This window comes from Platalea leucorodia (assembly GCF_965183815.1).
Source record: "Platalea leucorodia genome assembly, chromosome: 7".
In the NCBI taxonomy this organism is placed as follows: Eukaryota; Metazoa; Chordata; class Aves; order Pelecaniformes; family Threskiornithidae; genus Platalea; species Platalea leucorodia.
In genome coordinates, this window is record NC_138829.1 from 60,904,180 (window position 1) to 60,921,303 (window position 17,124).

General features: G+C 35.9%; 1 protein-coding gene across 3 annotated transcripts in view; it reads left to right on the plus strand.

Moving 5' to 3' along the window:
* IPO7 (importin 7) overlaps nt 1-17,124 on the plus strand; it is a 39,446-nt gene that overhangs the window by 17,215 nt on the left and 5,107 nt on the right. For all 3 annotated transcript variants that reach the window (XR_014228740.1, XR_014228741.1, XM_082317499.1), the window contains exons 9-24: nt 3,273-3,407; nt 3,952-4,051; nt 5,100-5,176; nt 5,534-5,650; nt 7,024-7,113; nt 7,639-7,804; nt 8,513-8,673; nt 9,620-9,748; nt 11,368-11,434; nt 11,513-11,638; nt 11,950-12,047; nt 13,467-13,562; nt 14,573-14,793; nt 14,899-15,104; nt 16,359-16,565; nt 16,927-17,043. Coding sequence is in view for 1 of the 3 variants with exons in the window: in XM_082317499.1 (XP_082173625.1) it covers nt 3,273-3,407; nt 3,952-4,051; nt 5,100-5,176; nt 5,534-5,650; nt 7,024-7,113; nt 7,639-7,804; nt 8,513-8,673; nt 9,620-9,748; nt 11,368-11,434; nt 11,513-11,638; nt 11,950-12,047; nt 13,467-13,562; nt 14,573-14,793; nt 14,899-15,104; nt 16,359-16,565; nt 16,927-17,043 (2,113 nt within the window). In the remaining 2 variants the exon portion in view is untranslated. The remainder of the gene's footprint in view (nt 1-3,272; nt 3,408-3,951; nt 4,052-5,099; nt 5,177-5,533; nt 5,651-7,023; nt 7,114-7,638; nt 7,805-8,512; nt 8,674-9,619; nt 9,749-11,367; nt 11,435-11,512; nt 11,639-11,949; nt 12,048-13,466; nt 13,563-14,572; nt 14,794-14,898; nt 15,105-16,358; nt 16,566-16,926; nt 17,044-17,124) is intronic.

A 17,124-nucleotide genomic window follows, 5' to 3' on the forward strand; every position in this document is an offset into this window, starting at 1 on the left:
ATTTTAATCAGAAACAGTTCTTAGTTCAGTTTCAGTTTTCTTAGTTTTCATTCCTAATGAAATTATAATGCACTACAGGACTTTAAAAGAGGAAAAGTAGGGAAAGTATCTCGTAAATACATGTTTTTTGAAGGTTATCCGAAGTATTGAAAGGGAAAAGAATGTTTGTCACACTGGGTGTTAGGAAATATATCCCAACATTCTACTCAGACAAGTGGAGTCAGCGTCACCTTCTGAAGTGCTCATCTGGCACCTGTAGATGACATCAGACAGATAATTATTACATGTTCTTTAAGACTTTACTGGTTGCTTTGCACTTCCAAGATAAAATGAAGTTCTGACAAAAGATTGTATGGGTGAAAGAAGTCTTTGAAAAGATAAACTTAACCAGTTCGGCAAAATACTTTGTGTTTTTTCTTTACATTTTCTTCGAATCAAATTTGATCCTTACTGTATCTGGGAAACACCAAGAATTCAAGTCTTAAGAAAATTGCTGAAAAGTAAGACTTTAAAATGGTTACAGTTTCTTCCTATACAATAATGTGACTTGTTTAGAAATACAGATTATTTTAAGGTGCTGTCCTCTTATTTCTGTGCAGAAGATAAATCTTGGATGTGTGCTCAAGAAATTGAATCCTTCATATAAATGTTACAGAATATTTTTGAACAGGGTGTATTTCTTTACAAAAATTGGAAATCTGTGAAATACTGAAGAATACAAATTCTGATAATACGCTTCACTGAGTTCTCTTTACTCTCCAAAGTGTACGCACCCTTTTACTAAAGGAGTAATAAATACATGGTATGGGATTACGGGTTGTTCAAGTATAAACTTAAAATATACTGCCAATATTATTCGCATAATTATTTCTCATGGGTTATTCTTTTTATCTACTCTGTATCTTTTTGTAATGTGCATCTCACCCCCCCCCCCCCCCCCCAAAAAAAAATATCCAGTACATTGAGCATTAGTTCTAGTTGAACTTTCTTAAGCTTGTCCAAAACAGGCTGAGCTGCCTAGCTGGAATACCTTGATTCTTATCCCCTGTGTTAGCAGCTGTTTTGCTCAAGACATCCCATTTTGAAAGACCTGATGAGCCAGAACTAAGCCCTAGTCCAACAGTGCTGCCTGGTTGCTCTTTGGCACGGTTGCAGCATATTCTTTATTTGCCCTGGAGCCTCCATCCCACATCCTGCTTTTCCTCACTGCAGTTCTTAAACCTTTTCTTAATCTTTTTAATTTCTTTACTTACTGCATCTGAATCATGAAAGTGCTTAGATTTGTGAAAGATAGGACCAAAACTCTTGTCCTAAATAGCGTGGCTGCAAAGACCATTTGTTAGGCCTCAGCTTTGTCTTCATTTCCAAAGACTATTCCCCATCCCTTCATTGACTGTTGTTGAATTTAGGCTTTTCTGTGTGCTGACCTGTTACATTGGAGAATCTCTCTCTTAAAAAAAATAAACTTCAGATCCTTCTAAAATTCAGATACACAACTGGACCTTCTTGGATAAGTTTTTCCACAGAGAAGATTGTATTAATTTATGTTGAGTTCTAGTTTGCTGAAGACCCAGGATTACTACTTTTGCCTAGAACAAAGAAACCCTAATGTATGGGTTTTTTAAATCTTTCCTGAGCTGCCACCATGGTGTGACATAGGCCATGGAGCCTATCTCGGATCCATGCATTATAAAAGTTCACTATAATACAGTGATGGTAATTTCGTTGTTGGTTGTGTTGAAATTTATAAAGGAAGCCAATTTCTAGAATGTCATGTACTCTGTGTAAAACCGCAAGAAATCCCAGTCTTCCCAGTTACTTCTGGAAGGACTGTATTTAAGGCATACCATGAAGGAAGTAAAATATGTTGCAGAGTTGTTTAGGTGTTTAATCAATTTTGTTACCAGTTTGTTAGACTCTTTTTAATGATTAGCATTCTTCTTAATTGTTCTAACTTGAAGAAGCATGTTAGTCTTACCATGTACTCATGTTTTACTGATTTTGGAAGTTACAAACACCTGTCACTTAAGGTATTGTTTTTGCAGAGAATAATTTTCTCTCTTAGTTCAAAAGAGACTAAAAAGAAATTTTGACATATGTATTCTTTGATAATCCTTGAAACAGCTGCAAATCTGAACATTTGGTCTCTTTTCCTTTCCTATCCTAAGTCAATATCTAATGCCACCAAAGGCTTGTACTCAGGTGAGGGTAACAACCAGTAATTTCTTTCTGAAGTCCACGAGGCTTTTAAACATGAGCAGTTTTGAGGACTGATAATGCATCTAGAGCATAAAACCACTTGTAAAGCTATGAATTTCATGGTAAATGAGTGCGTTCTCTTTAAACCCAAGTGCAAGGCATCTCCTTTGGGAGAAATGCTTCAGTCCTTGTGTAATAAATGTTATCAATGGAATTACTTTTTGAAATAATGAATCTCATTTTCCCAAATTCTTTTCTTGGTGATATTACAGATTGATAGGTATCTTTTTGGTTCGTTCAGTTTTGGATTTCTTTTTAAACGTTGTTTTATGGGATGAATTGAATGAAACCCTGGAAATGGGATTTATAATTTCTCTCCAGTTGGTGCTGCTGCTCTTCAAGGTGCAGCATTGCCACTGATCTGAATTGGGCTACAATGAAACCCCCTTGCATTACCAATGCCAAACTTTCCAGTCATCTGGAATTTAATTACTAGTAATGGTCCCATGTCCATTTCATGTCCTTATTTGTGGAGAGCCATGGACTTTAACAAATGTAAATCCCTGTAAATAGTTCTGAATGCTACCTCAGGAGAAGAATTGAGGCCAGAGAGGCTGGTTCATCATTCTTCAACACATACGTTCTTCATATAGTGTCATTGCTGTAAGGCTGCACATAGGCAAGGATCAGTAGACTGCATGAGTGTAGAATATTTTACCAATCCAGTGTTTGGGCATGAATTTCTGCCTCCAAAGAGTGGCAAGATGGAATAATAAACCTCAGAGGGAAAGGTCCCTTGGGCTATGTTGGTGATGAATTAGCATGTATGTTTTGTCTTACTGTATTTTTAAAAGATGTGCAGCACCTGATATGAGCTGCAGATTGCCTTATAAAGTTAACAATGACATTTAGTAGAAGGATTAGTCAGTACCCATTTTAGTCTAATGAATAAACAGGCTTTTTTTGTTGGATTTAGAGGGGGTTTTCTGTAGGATTTTGAGGGAGGGTAGAATTCTTCTGGTTAAAATGGTCTGTGCTCCGTATAAGGTATTGATGAGATCTGCTTTTTGTAGGTGTTGCTGAAGGTGTTGTATCAATACAAGGAAAAGCAGTACATGGCTCCTAGAGTTCTGCAGCAAACACTGAATTACATCAATCAAGGAGTGTCACATGCAGTCACCTGGAAGAATCTGAAACCTCATATTCAAGTAAACCATTTCTGGGGTTTAAGACTTAGATGACTCAGTAGTACATTAGTCAGTGTGTTACACAGTGTTTCTATCCTGGCTAGAATTCAAGTTTTAGGGACCTCTGTTATAAATTGCTGGTGGAAAGAGTTTAAGCCTGTTTGATGAAGGTTACCTTGATACATGAGCAAAGCTAGCTAATTGCCTTTTTTTTTTTTGCTGTCAGTCCTTTGTAGTTTAATATATTAAGGATTACAGTGTAACACAGCAACACAACAAATTTGGAGATGGTGTTAACTACTGAATTTACGGCATTGAATCGTCTCCACGTACCATTATCCAAAGCAAATCTAATAGCTTGCACTGTATTGTAGCTCTACCTTAAGTTAAGAGATCTCTTTTTTTGGTAAGGTAGCACATAAAATCCAGTATGTCCAAATAGTTGTAGAATGTTACCATTTTATATGAGAAGTGACAGGACGGACAAAATCTGTGAAATACAGGAGAAAATATAGAGATTGATTTTGTAGTGCTAGCCTGTTTTCAACTTCTTTTTTTATTGCAGGGAATTATCCAAGATGTTATTTTTCCATTGATGTGCTATACAGATGCTGATGAAGAGCTTTGGCAAGAAGATCCATATGAATATATTCGCATGAAATTTGGTGAGAATTTGAAATCTACTCATGTTAAAATATAACTTCACACAAAGATGGGATTTTTATAGTTTTTTGTGAAAACAGAGATGGCTTTAATATTTAAAAGAAAAAAAAAAGAAAACCAGTTTGTATTATCCAAATACTATGACTTCATAGAGTTAACTTTTGGATATACTGGTGGAAATGACAGATAACATACGAGAGCTAATTTTGACAGTTAAAACGTTTTTGTTATAAGTCAAACAGTCCAAGTCTTGCAAACAATAATTACCTAAGTTTAATGTTATTAAAAGTTTAGGCTTTACAACAGCTAATATTTCAGGCCCTGGAGTTTTTACGATCTTAAGGAATTTCACACACGGAACAGTTCAGAACAGATTTACCGTAACAGTAAATAAAACATTATGAAGTAAGCCTAGCATTCCAGGCTTGTCTAATTTTGCCTCCCTTGGCTTGCTACTTTGTTGTTGGGGCTTACTCTAAGTCTGTGCAGTCCTTTCAGGCTGGGGAAGAAAGAAGATACTTCAGACTTCCTGAACAAATTCTTCCCTCCACTAAGACTTTTATGTGGCTAGAACAAAGAATCTTGAAGGGTTTGGGAGTTTCTTATCCCTCAGGTCAGAGGCAGACCTGTAAACAGTACAGCTATTATACAAGGCTCTAATAATCCTCTTATGCAAAGAAATAAGAAACTGAGAATTTTTAACTCAATTATGTGTGCTTGCCTGTACAGCAAATAACATATATGTCAAAAATTGACCGCTGTGTCTGCTTCTATTTTTACAAACGATTTATCTTAAAAGGAAGACACAATTTCAAATTAGACATGTAGAGCCAGTGATCATGAAAAAGGTGAAACATGTATCAGGAATCTCCAACCATGTGTTACTGTTGTTTGGTCTTGGAATATCTCTAGTAAGAAAGCATGATTAACCGCCTGAAAAAAAAGGAAAACTGTTGCTTTTTTGTTTCATATTAAATCATTAGATTACATTAGGTTCATGAACTGTAGTAAAGGACCAAAATTTATAGCTGTTATATGTTTGCTTAATAGATGTATTTGAAGACTTCATTTCTCCAACAACTGCTGCTCAGACATTATTGTTTACATCATGTAGTAAAAGGAAAGAGGTAAGCTATTCAAAGATCTTACTTAAATATGACGTTAGCTAGATTTAGTTTATAGTCTCCATTTGCTAAAGAACTACTAATAGAAGTTTTACTTTTCTGCTCTCTGTCACATCATAGTACACTAAAATTCATTATTTCTCTCAAATTTATTTTGCAATGGTCTACTTGTGATTTTTGTATTTGCCATTTCCCCCAGGACCTATCTATCAAGAATGTTGTGTGTTTATAACAAAGACAGAAAACCTTATCTAAATTCCAGACTTGGAGCAGATTGAAGAGAGACTTAAGCATTTCAGAGCACTGAGAATGGTACCTGAGATGATTTAAATACTTTGACTAACCTTACATGTAATACAGGTCTTGCAGAAGACAATGGGCTTTTGTTATCAGATCCTCACGGAGCCAAATGCTGACCCTCGTAAGAAAGATGGTGCTTTACATATGATCGGTTCTTTGGCTGAAATTCTCCTAAAAGTAAGCATAACAAATCTGGTGGTTCTTTTGGTTCTTTTTTTTTGTCCTACTTTTCCTTTCTTTCACATATAGCATCTTAGAATAAATGAGGATAGCTGTTTGAGTTTACGAGTTTTTGAATCACTGCCAGTTTTTTTTTTTTAAAGCTGCTGAACTTAACTGTTTTGGTTTTGTTGTCAGCTTAATTACACAAGTTTTATTAGGTCACGTTCAAGTTCAGATTATTGTTTTAAGTTCCTTTAAGTTATCTGCTTCTAGTAAGACTTGCTACACCATTTCCTGTGCTACACTTAACTACATTCCCTTTTGTCGTGGTTTAACCCCAGCCAGCAACTAAGCACCACACAGCTGCTCGCTCACTCCCCCCCGGTGGGATGGGGGAGAGAATCAGAAGAGTAAAAGTGAGAAAACTCATGGGTTGAGATAAAGACAGTTTAATGGGTAAAGCAAAAGCCGCGCACGCAAGGAAAGCAAAGCAAGGAATTTATTCACTACTTCCCATCGGCAGGCAGGTGTTCAGCCATCCCCAGAAAAGCAGGGCTTCATCATGCATAACAGTTACTTGGGAAGACAAATGCCATCACGCCCAATGTCCCCCCCCTTCCTCCTTCTTCCCTCAGCTTATGTACTGAGCATGATGTCATATGGTATGGAATAGCCCTTTGGCCAGTCTGGGTCAGCTGTCCTAGCTATGCTCCCTCCCAGCTTCTTATGCACCTGGCAGAGCACGAGAAGCTGAAAAGTCCTTGACCAGTGTAAACTCTGCTCAGCAAGAACCAAAACATCAGTGCGTTATCAACATTGTTCTCATCCTAAAGCCAAAACACAGCGCTCTACCAGCTACTAAGAAGAAAACTAACTCTATCCCAGCTGAAACCAGGACACCTTTTCTTGTGGAAGGAAGGAAAAGAAGTCCATCCAGTGAAAGGCTGTTAATTGAACAAGATCTTTTCTGTGTATAGAAGAGAAGAAATAAAATGAAATTAGCAACCTTGCTCAATTAGAATGGTAGCAAAAAAGATGCAGGGCATGGACTTGTGTTTGGACCACGGCTCTGAGATGTTTCCCTAACCACTTTTGCTCTTGATAAGAGTAATGTATTGCCAAGCAAAAGGTGTCTCTAGGAGTCAAAAAACGACATGAGAAAAGTGTCGCTATTGTGACTGAAATTTATAAAAGTCCATGTAGGATCCAAGTTTAATTACTAATGTGGGATTTCGTTGTTGCTTAATGGCCTTTAGTAAAGGGGGAGGTTAAAAGTCTGAGGGTTTTGTTGTGCTGTTCACACTTTTATATGTGACTCTTTTACTGGATTAGGAATTCATTTTTGTATAACTTTTTAAACTGATGTGTTTCTATTCATATTCTGACAGAAGAAGATATATAAAGATCAGATGGAATATATGTTGCAGAATCATGTGTTCCCTCTCTTCAGCAGTGAGCTGGGTTACATGAGAGCACGGGTAAGAAAGTGTAAGATATGCTGTTAAGATACACTGTTCCAATTGAAGAGTTCAGGGATGTTCTTTAAATTTTTCCCTCTAACAAATGCACTCCTTTCTGCACCTTTTCTGTAACAAATTGTATGCTTATTTCGGAGATTAGTATCAGTCTTTATGTGTGATTCTAGATAGCTACTGTGTAGTTTTAAAGTGGCTGCAGAATTGTGTGCATAGTTCTCCATCTGTGTCTGGTGGTATGGTCTATTTGTGTTTTGCATTTAGACTGTACTGCTCACACAAAACCTGTGGCCAAAGATGAACTTGAGATCATAGTACTGGTCTAGTGACGTCTGAAAGACGAGCCTCCCACTGGCCAGCCTCCACACTCTCAAACATCTTCATCTGTTAAGAAGTTTTACAGTATCTTTATTCAACAGTAATTATACTTCAAATTTAATAATTTGTGTAGCTTATGGTTATATGACTAGTCGATAATCCTGTTTGTAGGTTTTGTAACTGAATTTGTTTAATGTCTTTTTTTTTCAGGCTTGTTGGGTTCTTCATTATTTTTGTGAAGTCAAATTTAAGAGTGACCAGAATCTCCAGACAGCCTTAGAACTCACAAGACGGTGTCTGATAGATGATAGGGAAATGCCTGTGAAGGTGGAAGCTGCAATAGCACTTCAAGTTCTGATCAGTAATCAAGAGAAAGGTAGCCCTTTTAAAACTACAGCAAGCTTTAATGGAATAGGCATTAATATTGCGATGTTCAGGGAGACTTGTTCTCTTCTTTCCTGATGTTAATTTACTTCTTGTAATTGTAATCGCTTATTGTAACTTCCAGCTGGAAAATTTTATATTTTTTATAAATAACATTATCACAATTTCATGGTACAATAAATCCATTTTTACAGCACCTAATCATTGAATTGGAAATACAGTGGCATTATAAGCATATCTGTCTCGGCATACATTCACTCATCAACTTTTTTTTTTTTTTTTTTTTTAAAAAAAGTTGTGTTTATCCTGGCAGGCTTTACATTGCTTAGTATTCTTGAAGCTGACATAAAAGCCACAAAGCAAACATAAATTCTATACCAAATACTTTGGCTAATTTGACAAAAATGCGTATGTACCCATTCCTGTTCCATTAAAATTTGCATTGATAAGTAATCATGTATTCCATAAAGACTGTAGAACTCTGGTTTTCATAGTTAAGTTGTGATCCTCTTGGTATACATTTTTATTAAAAAAAAATTGTTCTGAATGTTGGTATTGCTATAATGCTTTATACTACCCATGATTTTGGCGTATTAATGCCAAAGCACTAAATATTAATAAAGTATATATATTGACTTTCTTATACTGATACTGTAGTTTTGTAAGAATGTAAATTCAAATATTTCCACTTGTTTTACAGCTAAAGAATATATTACTCCATTCATTAGACCTGTGATGCAAGCTTTACTTCATATTATAAGAGAGACTGAAAATGATGATCTTACTAATGTGATTCAGAAGATGATTTGTGAATATAGTGAAGAAGTTACCCCAATTGCAGTAGAAATGACACAGCATTTGGTAAGACTTTCCGGTGACTTAGGAAGATGTTTAATATGTGAAAGATGGGTATTTAAAATTAAGATAGTTCTCCATCAATCGATAGCTGTTGTTACTCCAGTCCGCTTAAGTGCATTGATACAAGTAATTTTCTTCTACATTTAAACTGTTTTTTCTCAAAAGTGGCTTCATAACTTGAAGTAAATGGAAACTTCTAAGAGTGATTGTAGAAATGTTTGAGAAATCTTTGTACATATTTTCTCCCGATAATGTTAATAATGAATTTCAGTAGCACATTTTAGGTAGTCTCCACAATGTGACTTAAGTTTTCTGATTTAAAATGGGAAATTATAGGGTAGATTTTTAATAAAAAATTTGATGTGAAAATAATGTTATGTTGTTTGTAATGTGAAAATAAAATTGAATCTGCAGGAGAATTTCAGAGTTTGAATGGCCATATCTAGCAAGTTGGGCTAATGGTTTCAAAAGCAGAGGTCAGCTTAGTGCTTCCCTATTAAAGGCCTTTGCCTTGGAGTTAAAACTAAATTGTTTACACATCCTTTCTGGGAATGCCTGCAAAGTAGTCCCGTCTAGTTCAGCTGCCAATTAAACCTTGTGTCAGAAAAACTAACTGAATGTATTCTTTTGCATGGCGAGTAATGTCATTTATATCTTTTTATTAATGAATGAATAAAGGATGACAGCTCAAATGGCTTAACATTCACTTATATCTTTTTATTAATGAATGAATAAAGGATGACAGCTCAAATGGCTTAACATTCAAGTTTTATCAATCTTGAAAACAAACTCTGGAATGGAGCAGTCACCTCCTAATATTTATACATGTTTTCTTAGCAGAAGTCCTCCTTAAATTGTGGAGAATACCAGACTTGCACAATTGTTCTTCATCTCCAAGCATGTCCTCGTTAAATGACATATTTATGGGTTGCTTTGCTATTGCATGCAGGCAATGACATTTAACCAGGTGATCCAGACTGGACCAGATGAAGAGGGCAGTGACGACAAAGCAGTGACAGCAATGGGAATCTTGAATACTATTGATACACTTCTCAGTGTGGTTGAAGATCACAAGGAAGTAAGTAAAAATTACTTGAAAGCTAATATGTATTGTCTAAGACACTGAAAGTCTTTTGTAGTTCCAGTGTTCCTGACATTGTTATCTGAAAAACTGTCCTTTCAGCCAAAAATCTCTTGAAACAGAAAACAGCGAAGTGCTGCAACAAAGTTGTAACAGAGTGGGTCACATTTCTAACACAATCCATGTAGTAAGAGAGCATAAATGTTGCCACAATATTTCCCATAAGAATCCAGGTTCTTGTTCAAATAGGTGGAAGCAACTTGTCTCTAACAAATGGAACTCCGTCAGCTCAGCTGGAAAAACGCATTTGATTTGATGAGGTCTGCCCTTCAAAGAAAATAGATAAAACTTCAGTTAACTTTGAATGTTGACTCTGCTGACGTAGTTTGCTCTCTGCAACAGAATCAATGTCTGTAAATACAGCTGTTGTGGCTATGCTAAATGATTTTTTTTTTTTTTACCTTCCTAATCATCACACTGGAGAATTCTGCAGTGCAGAAAACTTTTGTTATTTAGTTTTGTTGTACTGAATGGACTAACTTCTGTCCAGAGTACAGCTTGTTCAAAAGCTGCTATTGCTGATTAAAATCCTTCTTGACAAAGTCAGCTATTGGTTTTTGATAATACATTATAGTTTTTTAATGACTAAACAGTTTAGTAAAAAAATCATACTCTCAGGGCTCTGAAGACTTTACTAAGGAAGCAGCATAATATGAATTCTGAGTGCCCAAGGGCGGAATCCAGTGCTGCCATGCAATAAACCAAGGACCAGTTTGGCTCATTTACTTGTTGCTAAAGCTGCTTAGCAAGCTTTTCGTGTACTTGTTTTTGTCAGCAAATTCTTGCTATCTAAACAAAAAGTTTGTATGACAATATGCTAGTCCTGAGGAACTCAATTGTAAACCTTGATCAGTAAACATTTATATTTGGAGAAATCTCACACAGCATGACCAGTGTTCCAAGAAATAAGGTGTTTAGCTGGTCAGTTTCAAATCCTGTTCTGCATAGCTAAGACCAGAAACTCAACCCTTATTTATCCCTATGCAAGGTAAGTGCCCTAAACAAACAGGTTAATGACTGTTAGCCGTTCCATGTACTAATAAATATGCATTGGGAAGCATGTCTGAATCTGTAGACCAGCATTTAAACTGATGGTCCATATACCTTATGAACATCCTAAGCTAGGTTTGGGAAGTGGTTTGGTATGTGTTTGGTTTTGTTTTTTGAAATTTCACTTTCTGAAACAGCAGATACTTCCTGCAACTTCCATTGCTTACCCCTTTGATACATACATTTACTTACTGTGTTTTAATGGGACTGAACTGTTGCACAGGGTTACCATCAGGCTTTTCTTTTTAAAGGATACCCTATAATGCCATTCTTCCAGTATTCAAAGAATATTCCAAAACCACCTCATATTAAAAGCTATCTTACAAATCCTTAGTTGAGTGCTGCTTTTATACATTTAGTGGTCTAGAATGTGAGAAATATTGAATTGTTTTTAGAAGACTATATTGTATACATAGAAACTGCTTTGCATAATTTTATTATAAAATGTGTTTAATTTCAACTCTGAAGTACTGAAAACAGTCATAAATCTCTTTTTTTTTTTTCAGATTACCCAGCAACTGGAAGGGATCTGTTTGCAAGTGATTGGAACAGTTTTGCAGCAGCATGTATTAGGTATCTATACTTCTGTTGGCTTATTTTTTTAAGTGTATGGGATTGGCATTAAATTTACCTAGATTCTGTTTGTTTTAGAGTTTTATGAGGAGATCTTTTCCTTGGCTCATAGTCTGACCTGTCAACAAGTTTCTGCACAAATGTGGCAGCTTCTTCCTCTTGTTTTTGAAGTCTTTCAGCAGGATGGCTTTGATTATTTTACTGGTAAGTAATACAAATAAATCAGAAAGCCAAATGGTTTCACATATGTGATTTCAACCATACAATGAATTGCATCTTGATTGAAGTGTTAGGAGAACACTGAAGTGAGGTTACGCTTGAAGTATTTTATTCTGTTGTTGCTGCAACCAGGCTTGTTTTGTTAAGGCATCTGTGACTAGATGCATGCTTATCTTGATAAACATTAAGCAAGAACTGTAATTAACTTATTAATACACAGATTTCAACCTGATTTTAACAGCTCGTCTAATAAAACATGCAAACAATATCTAAATGTGATCATTCTTTTAATACAGACATGATGCCTCTCCTGCATAATTATGTTACTGTTGATACAGACACACTTCTGTCAGACACAAAATATCTTGAAATGATCTACAGTATGTGCAAGAAGGTAAGTAGATTCCTTTGTGATAATGAAACCTGTGATCTCTGAAGTAATCTTTAGTTTAACGCTCTTAAACTGGGTACTTTTTTCCACAACAGCAGACTGTGAAACTGAAGAATTTTGACATCCGCTCTTAAAGCGTTATGCTGTTTAACATCCTCTGTGATTACACAAATTATTAAGTCATTGCAGAGAAACTTAAAGGGGTTGCCTCAAACTTCAGATACATGCTTTTGCTAAAAGGGAAAAATAAATCATACACAACAAAGGCAGATTAAACAACCCAGGTTTTGTGCACGCATGTTTTGTGTAATATACTTTGTGCATACGGGCATGCAAAACACATGTATGCATATTGCAAAAGGTAGATGGTTTCTTTTATCTGAGATCTGTAGCCTCACTGTGGCTAGGACACCACATACCATATGTATGCTAAAGGTCTTAAATCTATTGGCTAAAACAAGTGGAGCAGGGATGGAAAGTAGAGGGATAGGAAAAGGAAGTTATTTTCCTGAGTTCATGCCAAGTCAGTGATGAAAGCTGGGAGCAGAATGCAGTTGTTCTGACTCAGTCCAGTCACTTTTGGGCAGTGTTTTTGTATTTAAGTTAGCTTCTCAGCTCCTGTGTATTATAGGTAGCTGCCAACTGGGCTTTCTTGATCCAATTAATATGTAGAATACAAAGCTTTCCAGAACATTAGCCCTATATGAGGAAATGAATACTTCTTTATAACATGGTGTTAATATTTTATAATCTCTAATAGTAATCTGTGGGGATTTCAGTTTTCCACTTCTGGATATCATGTGTTGTGTCTGTCTGAGAACTATGGTGAACTGTCAGCTGCTCTGCCCGTGGTATTTCCTGAGTAATTCTTTTGAAGGTGTTTAAATATTATAGCGAATAACTCTTGCCAGCCTTTATTTGAAAACAAGTTGCAACAAGGCTGATTGTAAATACTTGAACACTTTGTACATATAAAAAAAGAAAATTAGCCTGTTATAACCTCTTAGTGATCAGTTTTTATTAGCTGAGCACAGTGAACCTTTAACACAGAAGTTTTAGGTATTGCGTGGTCTCCTGCTGCATATCCCAAATTTGTAGATATACATGAGTGCATAACAAAAATTTTTGTTTTGTGTATGGAAATAAACCTTTGCAAAATGGCAGCTGATGTTTATACAGTTACTGTTGTAAGCTCTGCATCCATAGAGTTACTGAATGTTTTTACATTTAGATTAGTTTTACCCGCAATCAGTCTCTAGTTATGATACTGAGCCATTGCTGTAGATTTGGCTGCTTTGCTGATGGATGTTTATGCTAGCATTGTAATAGCGTGGGTAAATTTATACCAGCTTTTTAAAGCAAAGCAGTATATAGAAAATAATTCTTGAAGGGGTATCATCAACAGTAATTGTTATTTTTCAGGTCCTTACAGGAGTTGCTGGAGAAGATGCAGAATGTCATGCAGCAAAGCTGTTAGAAGTAATTATTCTTCAGTGTAAAGGGCGTGGCATTGATCAGGTTGGTAACAACTTTGGTTCCTATAATTTATATTTTAAAAAGATTTTATTCTGAAGTATGAATTGATGATGTATTAACGTGAGTTCCGTTCTGAGGAGTTTGTGTAGTGTGACTAATAATCCTGTCTTCTACTTCAATGTTACTTGGTTAACAGCACTGCAGAGATAGTTATTCCACACTTTGTCTCCAGAATTTAGGACACTGCAAACCTCAAGTCTTATCATGAATCTAGAAGAGTACTGTTTTGGGAGCACCTTTGTTCTAAAAGTCGATTAATTATATTCTAAGTTAATTCTAGTGAATATTTCATGAAAATTATTCAATCTGTCAAGTTAATAGCCTTGAAATAAATAAGAATGAAAATGGAAGCTCCTAGATTCCCAATTAATGTCATAGAGGAACCAGGGACTTCATTATGCATCTATGGAAGTTGGAATATGAGAGATGAATTTATGTGCTTCCACTCTGTACATGACAAGAACTGTATAATAGCTGTTTAAACATTTTTGCATGCTTTTTAATACTTGTAGATATGGTCCCTGGAAATTTTAATTTTTAATTTATTTGAAAGAAATTCTTCTATAGCAAATTTTTTTTTTTCAGTGTGGCTTCTCTGAAGAGACTACTCCTTTGACTAGCTGTTTTCTTGGAGTGTTAGTAATATCTCTTGACTTTGTTGTGGATATTAAAAAAGACTAAGTTGATTTTTCCAGACTTCCTAGTGTACACATTTCCTCTATTTTTCATTTTTAAAATGCAAGATTATAGAACCAGGAGTTACATCTACTATGCATGATGTCACAAATCCATGTGCTCGGAGTAGATTAAATCTTTTCACCTTTTCATTTCATCTTTGTATATGACTTCTGCTGGCAATGAAAAATTATTCCCATTTTATGCCCTCTGTATTTATGCTCCAGACTGGTTTTATGCCATTTCTCAAGTTCAGAAATACAGAACTACAAAATTTATTTTTGATCACTAAATTTGTAATGGTTCTCACTCTTCAGTGCATACCCTTATTTGTGGAAGCTGCATTAGAGAGATTGACCAGAGAAGTGAAAACAAGTGAACTGCGAACAATGTGCCTCCAGGTTGCCATAGCTGCTTTGTATTACAATCCTCATTTACTATTAAATACATTGGAAAATCTTCGTTTTCCCAATAATGTGGAGCCTGTCACTAATCACTTCATAACACAGTGGCTTAATGACGTGGACTGTTTCTTGGGGTAAGTGTTTATAATTTTTAAGATTAGTCTCTGTGGTATACCTCTATATTACCTGCTTGTAAATCATAACAAAACTTGTAACTTTTTTACTCTTTTGTTTTGTAGACTTCATGATAGAAAGATGTGTGTGCTTGGCTTGTGTGCTCTTATTGATCTGGAGCAAATACCACAGGTTTTAAATCAAGTTGCTGGCCAGATCCTGCCAGCTTTTATTCTTTTATTTAATGGATTGAAAAGAGCATATGCCTGTCATGCAGAGCATGAGAATGACAGCGATGATGATGATGAAGCTGAAGAAGATGAGGAAACAGGTATGGAAACTGAAACATCACTGCTACTCTGGGTTTTTGGTTTGTTTTGTTTTGTTTTGTTTTTTTCTGATGGAGATGCTGAGTTCCTTTGTGGAATTCTTCAGAGTTCCCTAATTCCAAAAATCAAAAGCTGCGGTAGAACACTGGGCATCTTTCAGCGACTTTCAAGTATATCTGACTTACTTTCCAGTCCCTCTTAAAAGCTAACTTCCTAGGCTGAGTCTCTTCAAAATCACATCAAGCTAGCTTTTGTGTGTGAATGCTGTCATTGCTGAAAGGAATTATTACTGGGGCATGTTTCCCATTTGAGTGAGGGGTAAGAGTCAGAAGGAGTTTCCACGAATCCTTCTATCCATTGAACAGTTTGGACTATATATTACAAACTGTCCCATGAGTTGCTGGTGTTGTAGCTGTGTCTTGAAAATGACAGTTCTTGTAATTTTTTTTTTTTTTTTTTTTCCCCCTTTCTCCCGTCCCCTCTTTCTGGACCAATGTAATCTCAACTTCATCAGCCTTTATAGACTTTCTTCTTCATACAGTCATTTCACAAACTTTCACGTCTTTTGCCATCTTCTTTATATGAAGTTCAAAATTACCTACACCTTCCCCGTACTTGTTTCTTCCACTTTTCCCTGTACTCCGCTTAAGCTTTTAGTTCTTGTTCCGTATTTTTATCTTTCCATCATCAGCCTGGTGTCTTTGTGAGTGATCGTTTGAAACAGTTTTCCACACTCAGAGGGGAATATCTGTTGGTTTTCATCTATCTACTTAAAGCCCAGTTTCTTTTTGATCTCTGCTGTTGAATTCTGGACTCTCCAGACTATTGCCATTATACATCATTCATACTCTTATATTTTGTATTTCTCAAGCATTCTTTTTAACAGCCCTTTTGAATGTGCCTTTAAAAGTATTTTCATCAAATTATTTCAGACTTACTTTGGAGCACGAATACTGCTTTGCCTAAAGTTTTATCAAGTGCTGTTCCAAACTATCTGTAAATACATTTTTCTATATACATTTTTGTGACAATAAAATTTTCCGTTCTCACTTACACAGTTGGTGTCAGTGAGGGAAGAGTGTCTGGGGGGTAAGACCAAGGCACTAGGAGAGGAGTTAAATGAGCTTCCCCCTTTCTAGTCTGCGCTATACTGTTACCAGTTCCATTGCCTGTTTTGCATAATCAGGCAGCTACCTAAAGAGTTGTTCTTAACTATTCTTGACATAAACTTCTTGTGTGTGTGATATTTAACTCAGAGGAATTGGGGAGTGATGAAGATGACATTGATGAAGATGGTCAAGAATATCTAGAAATTCTAGCAAAACAGGCAGGTGAAGATGGAGATGATGAAGACTGGGAAGAAGATGATGCTGAAGAGACTGCTTTGGAAGGCTATTCCACAATTATTGATGATGAAGACAACCCTATTGATGAATATCAGATATTTAAAACAATTTTTCAGAGTGAGTAACTTTTTTTTCCTTTCGTGGCCAACAAGTTATGTTTTAACTTAATTTTAGTATATACCATTGTAAAATAGAACCTGTTGAAAGCTTCCAAACAGGCTTTCCAATATGTGCTTTGAGCAAGTTCTTTCTTTGGAAAGGGGAAGCCGACATTAAACTTTGAGAAGGGGAGACGCCTGAATTAATTTATGGTGGGAGGGAAGAGGTCAGAGGTTGTATTAGTGTTTTTAAATGCCTTGAAGTATGTAACCCTAACAGAATATTATTCTGATTAAAATGGTAGTGAGTTACTAAGCTTTGAGTTACAGAACGTTTTAATGAACACTTTCCTTTTGCTTATGTTTTCTTTCTCTTGCAGCAATTCAGAATCGTAACCCTGTGTGGTACCAAGCTTTGACACAGGGTCTTAATGAAGAACAACGAAAACAATTGCAGGACATAGCAACTCTGGCAGATCAGAGGCGGGCAGCACATGGTATTTTTCCCCCTTTATACCATTAATTGCTTCTTTCACTGTTTGAATGCTGTTTATGTGCTCAAGAAGCATAATTCAGAA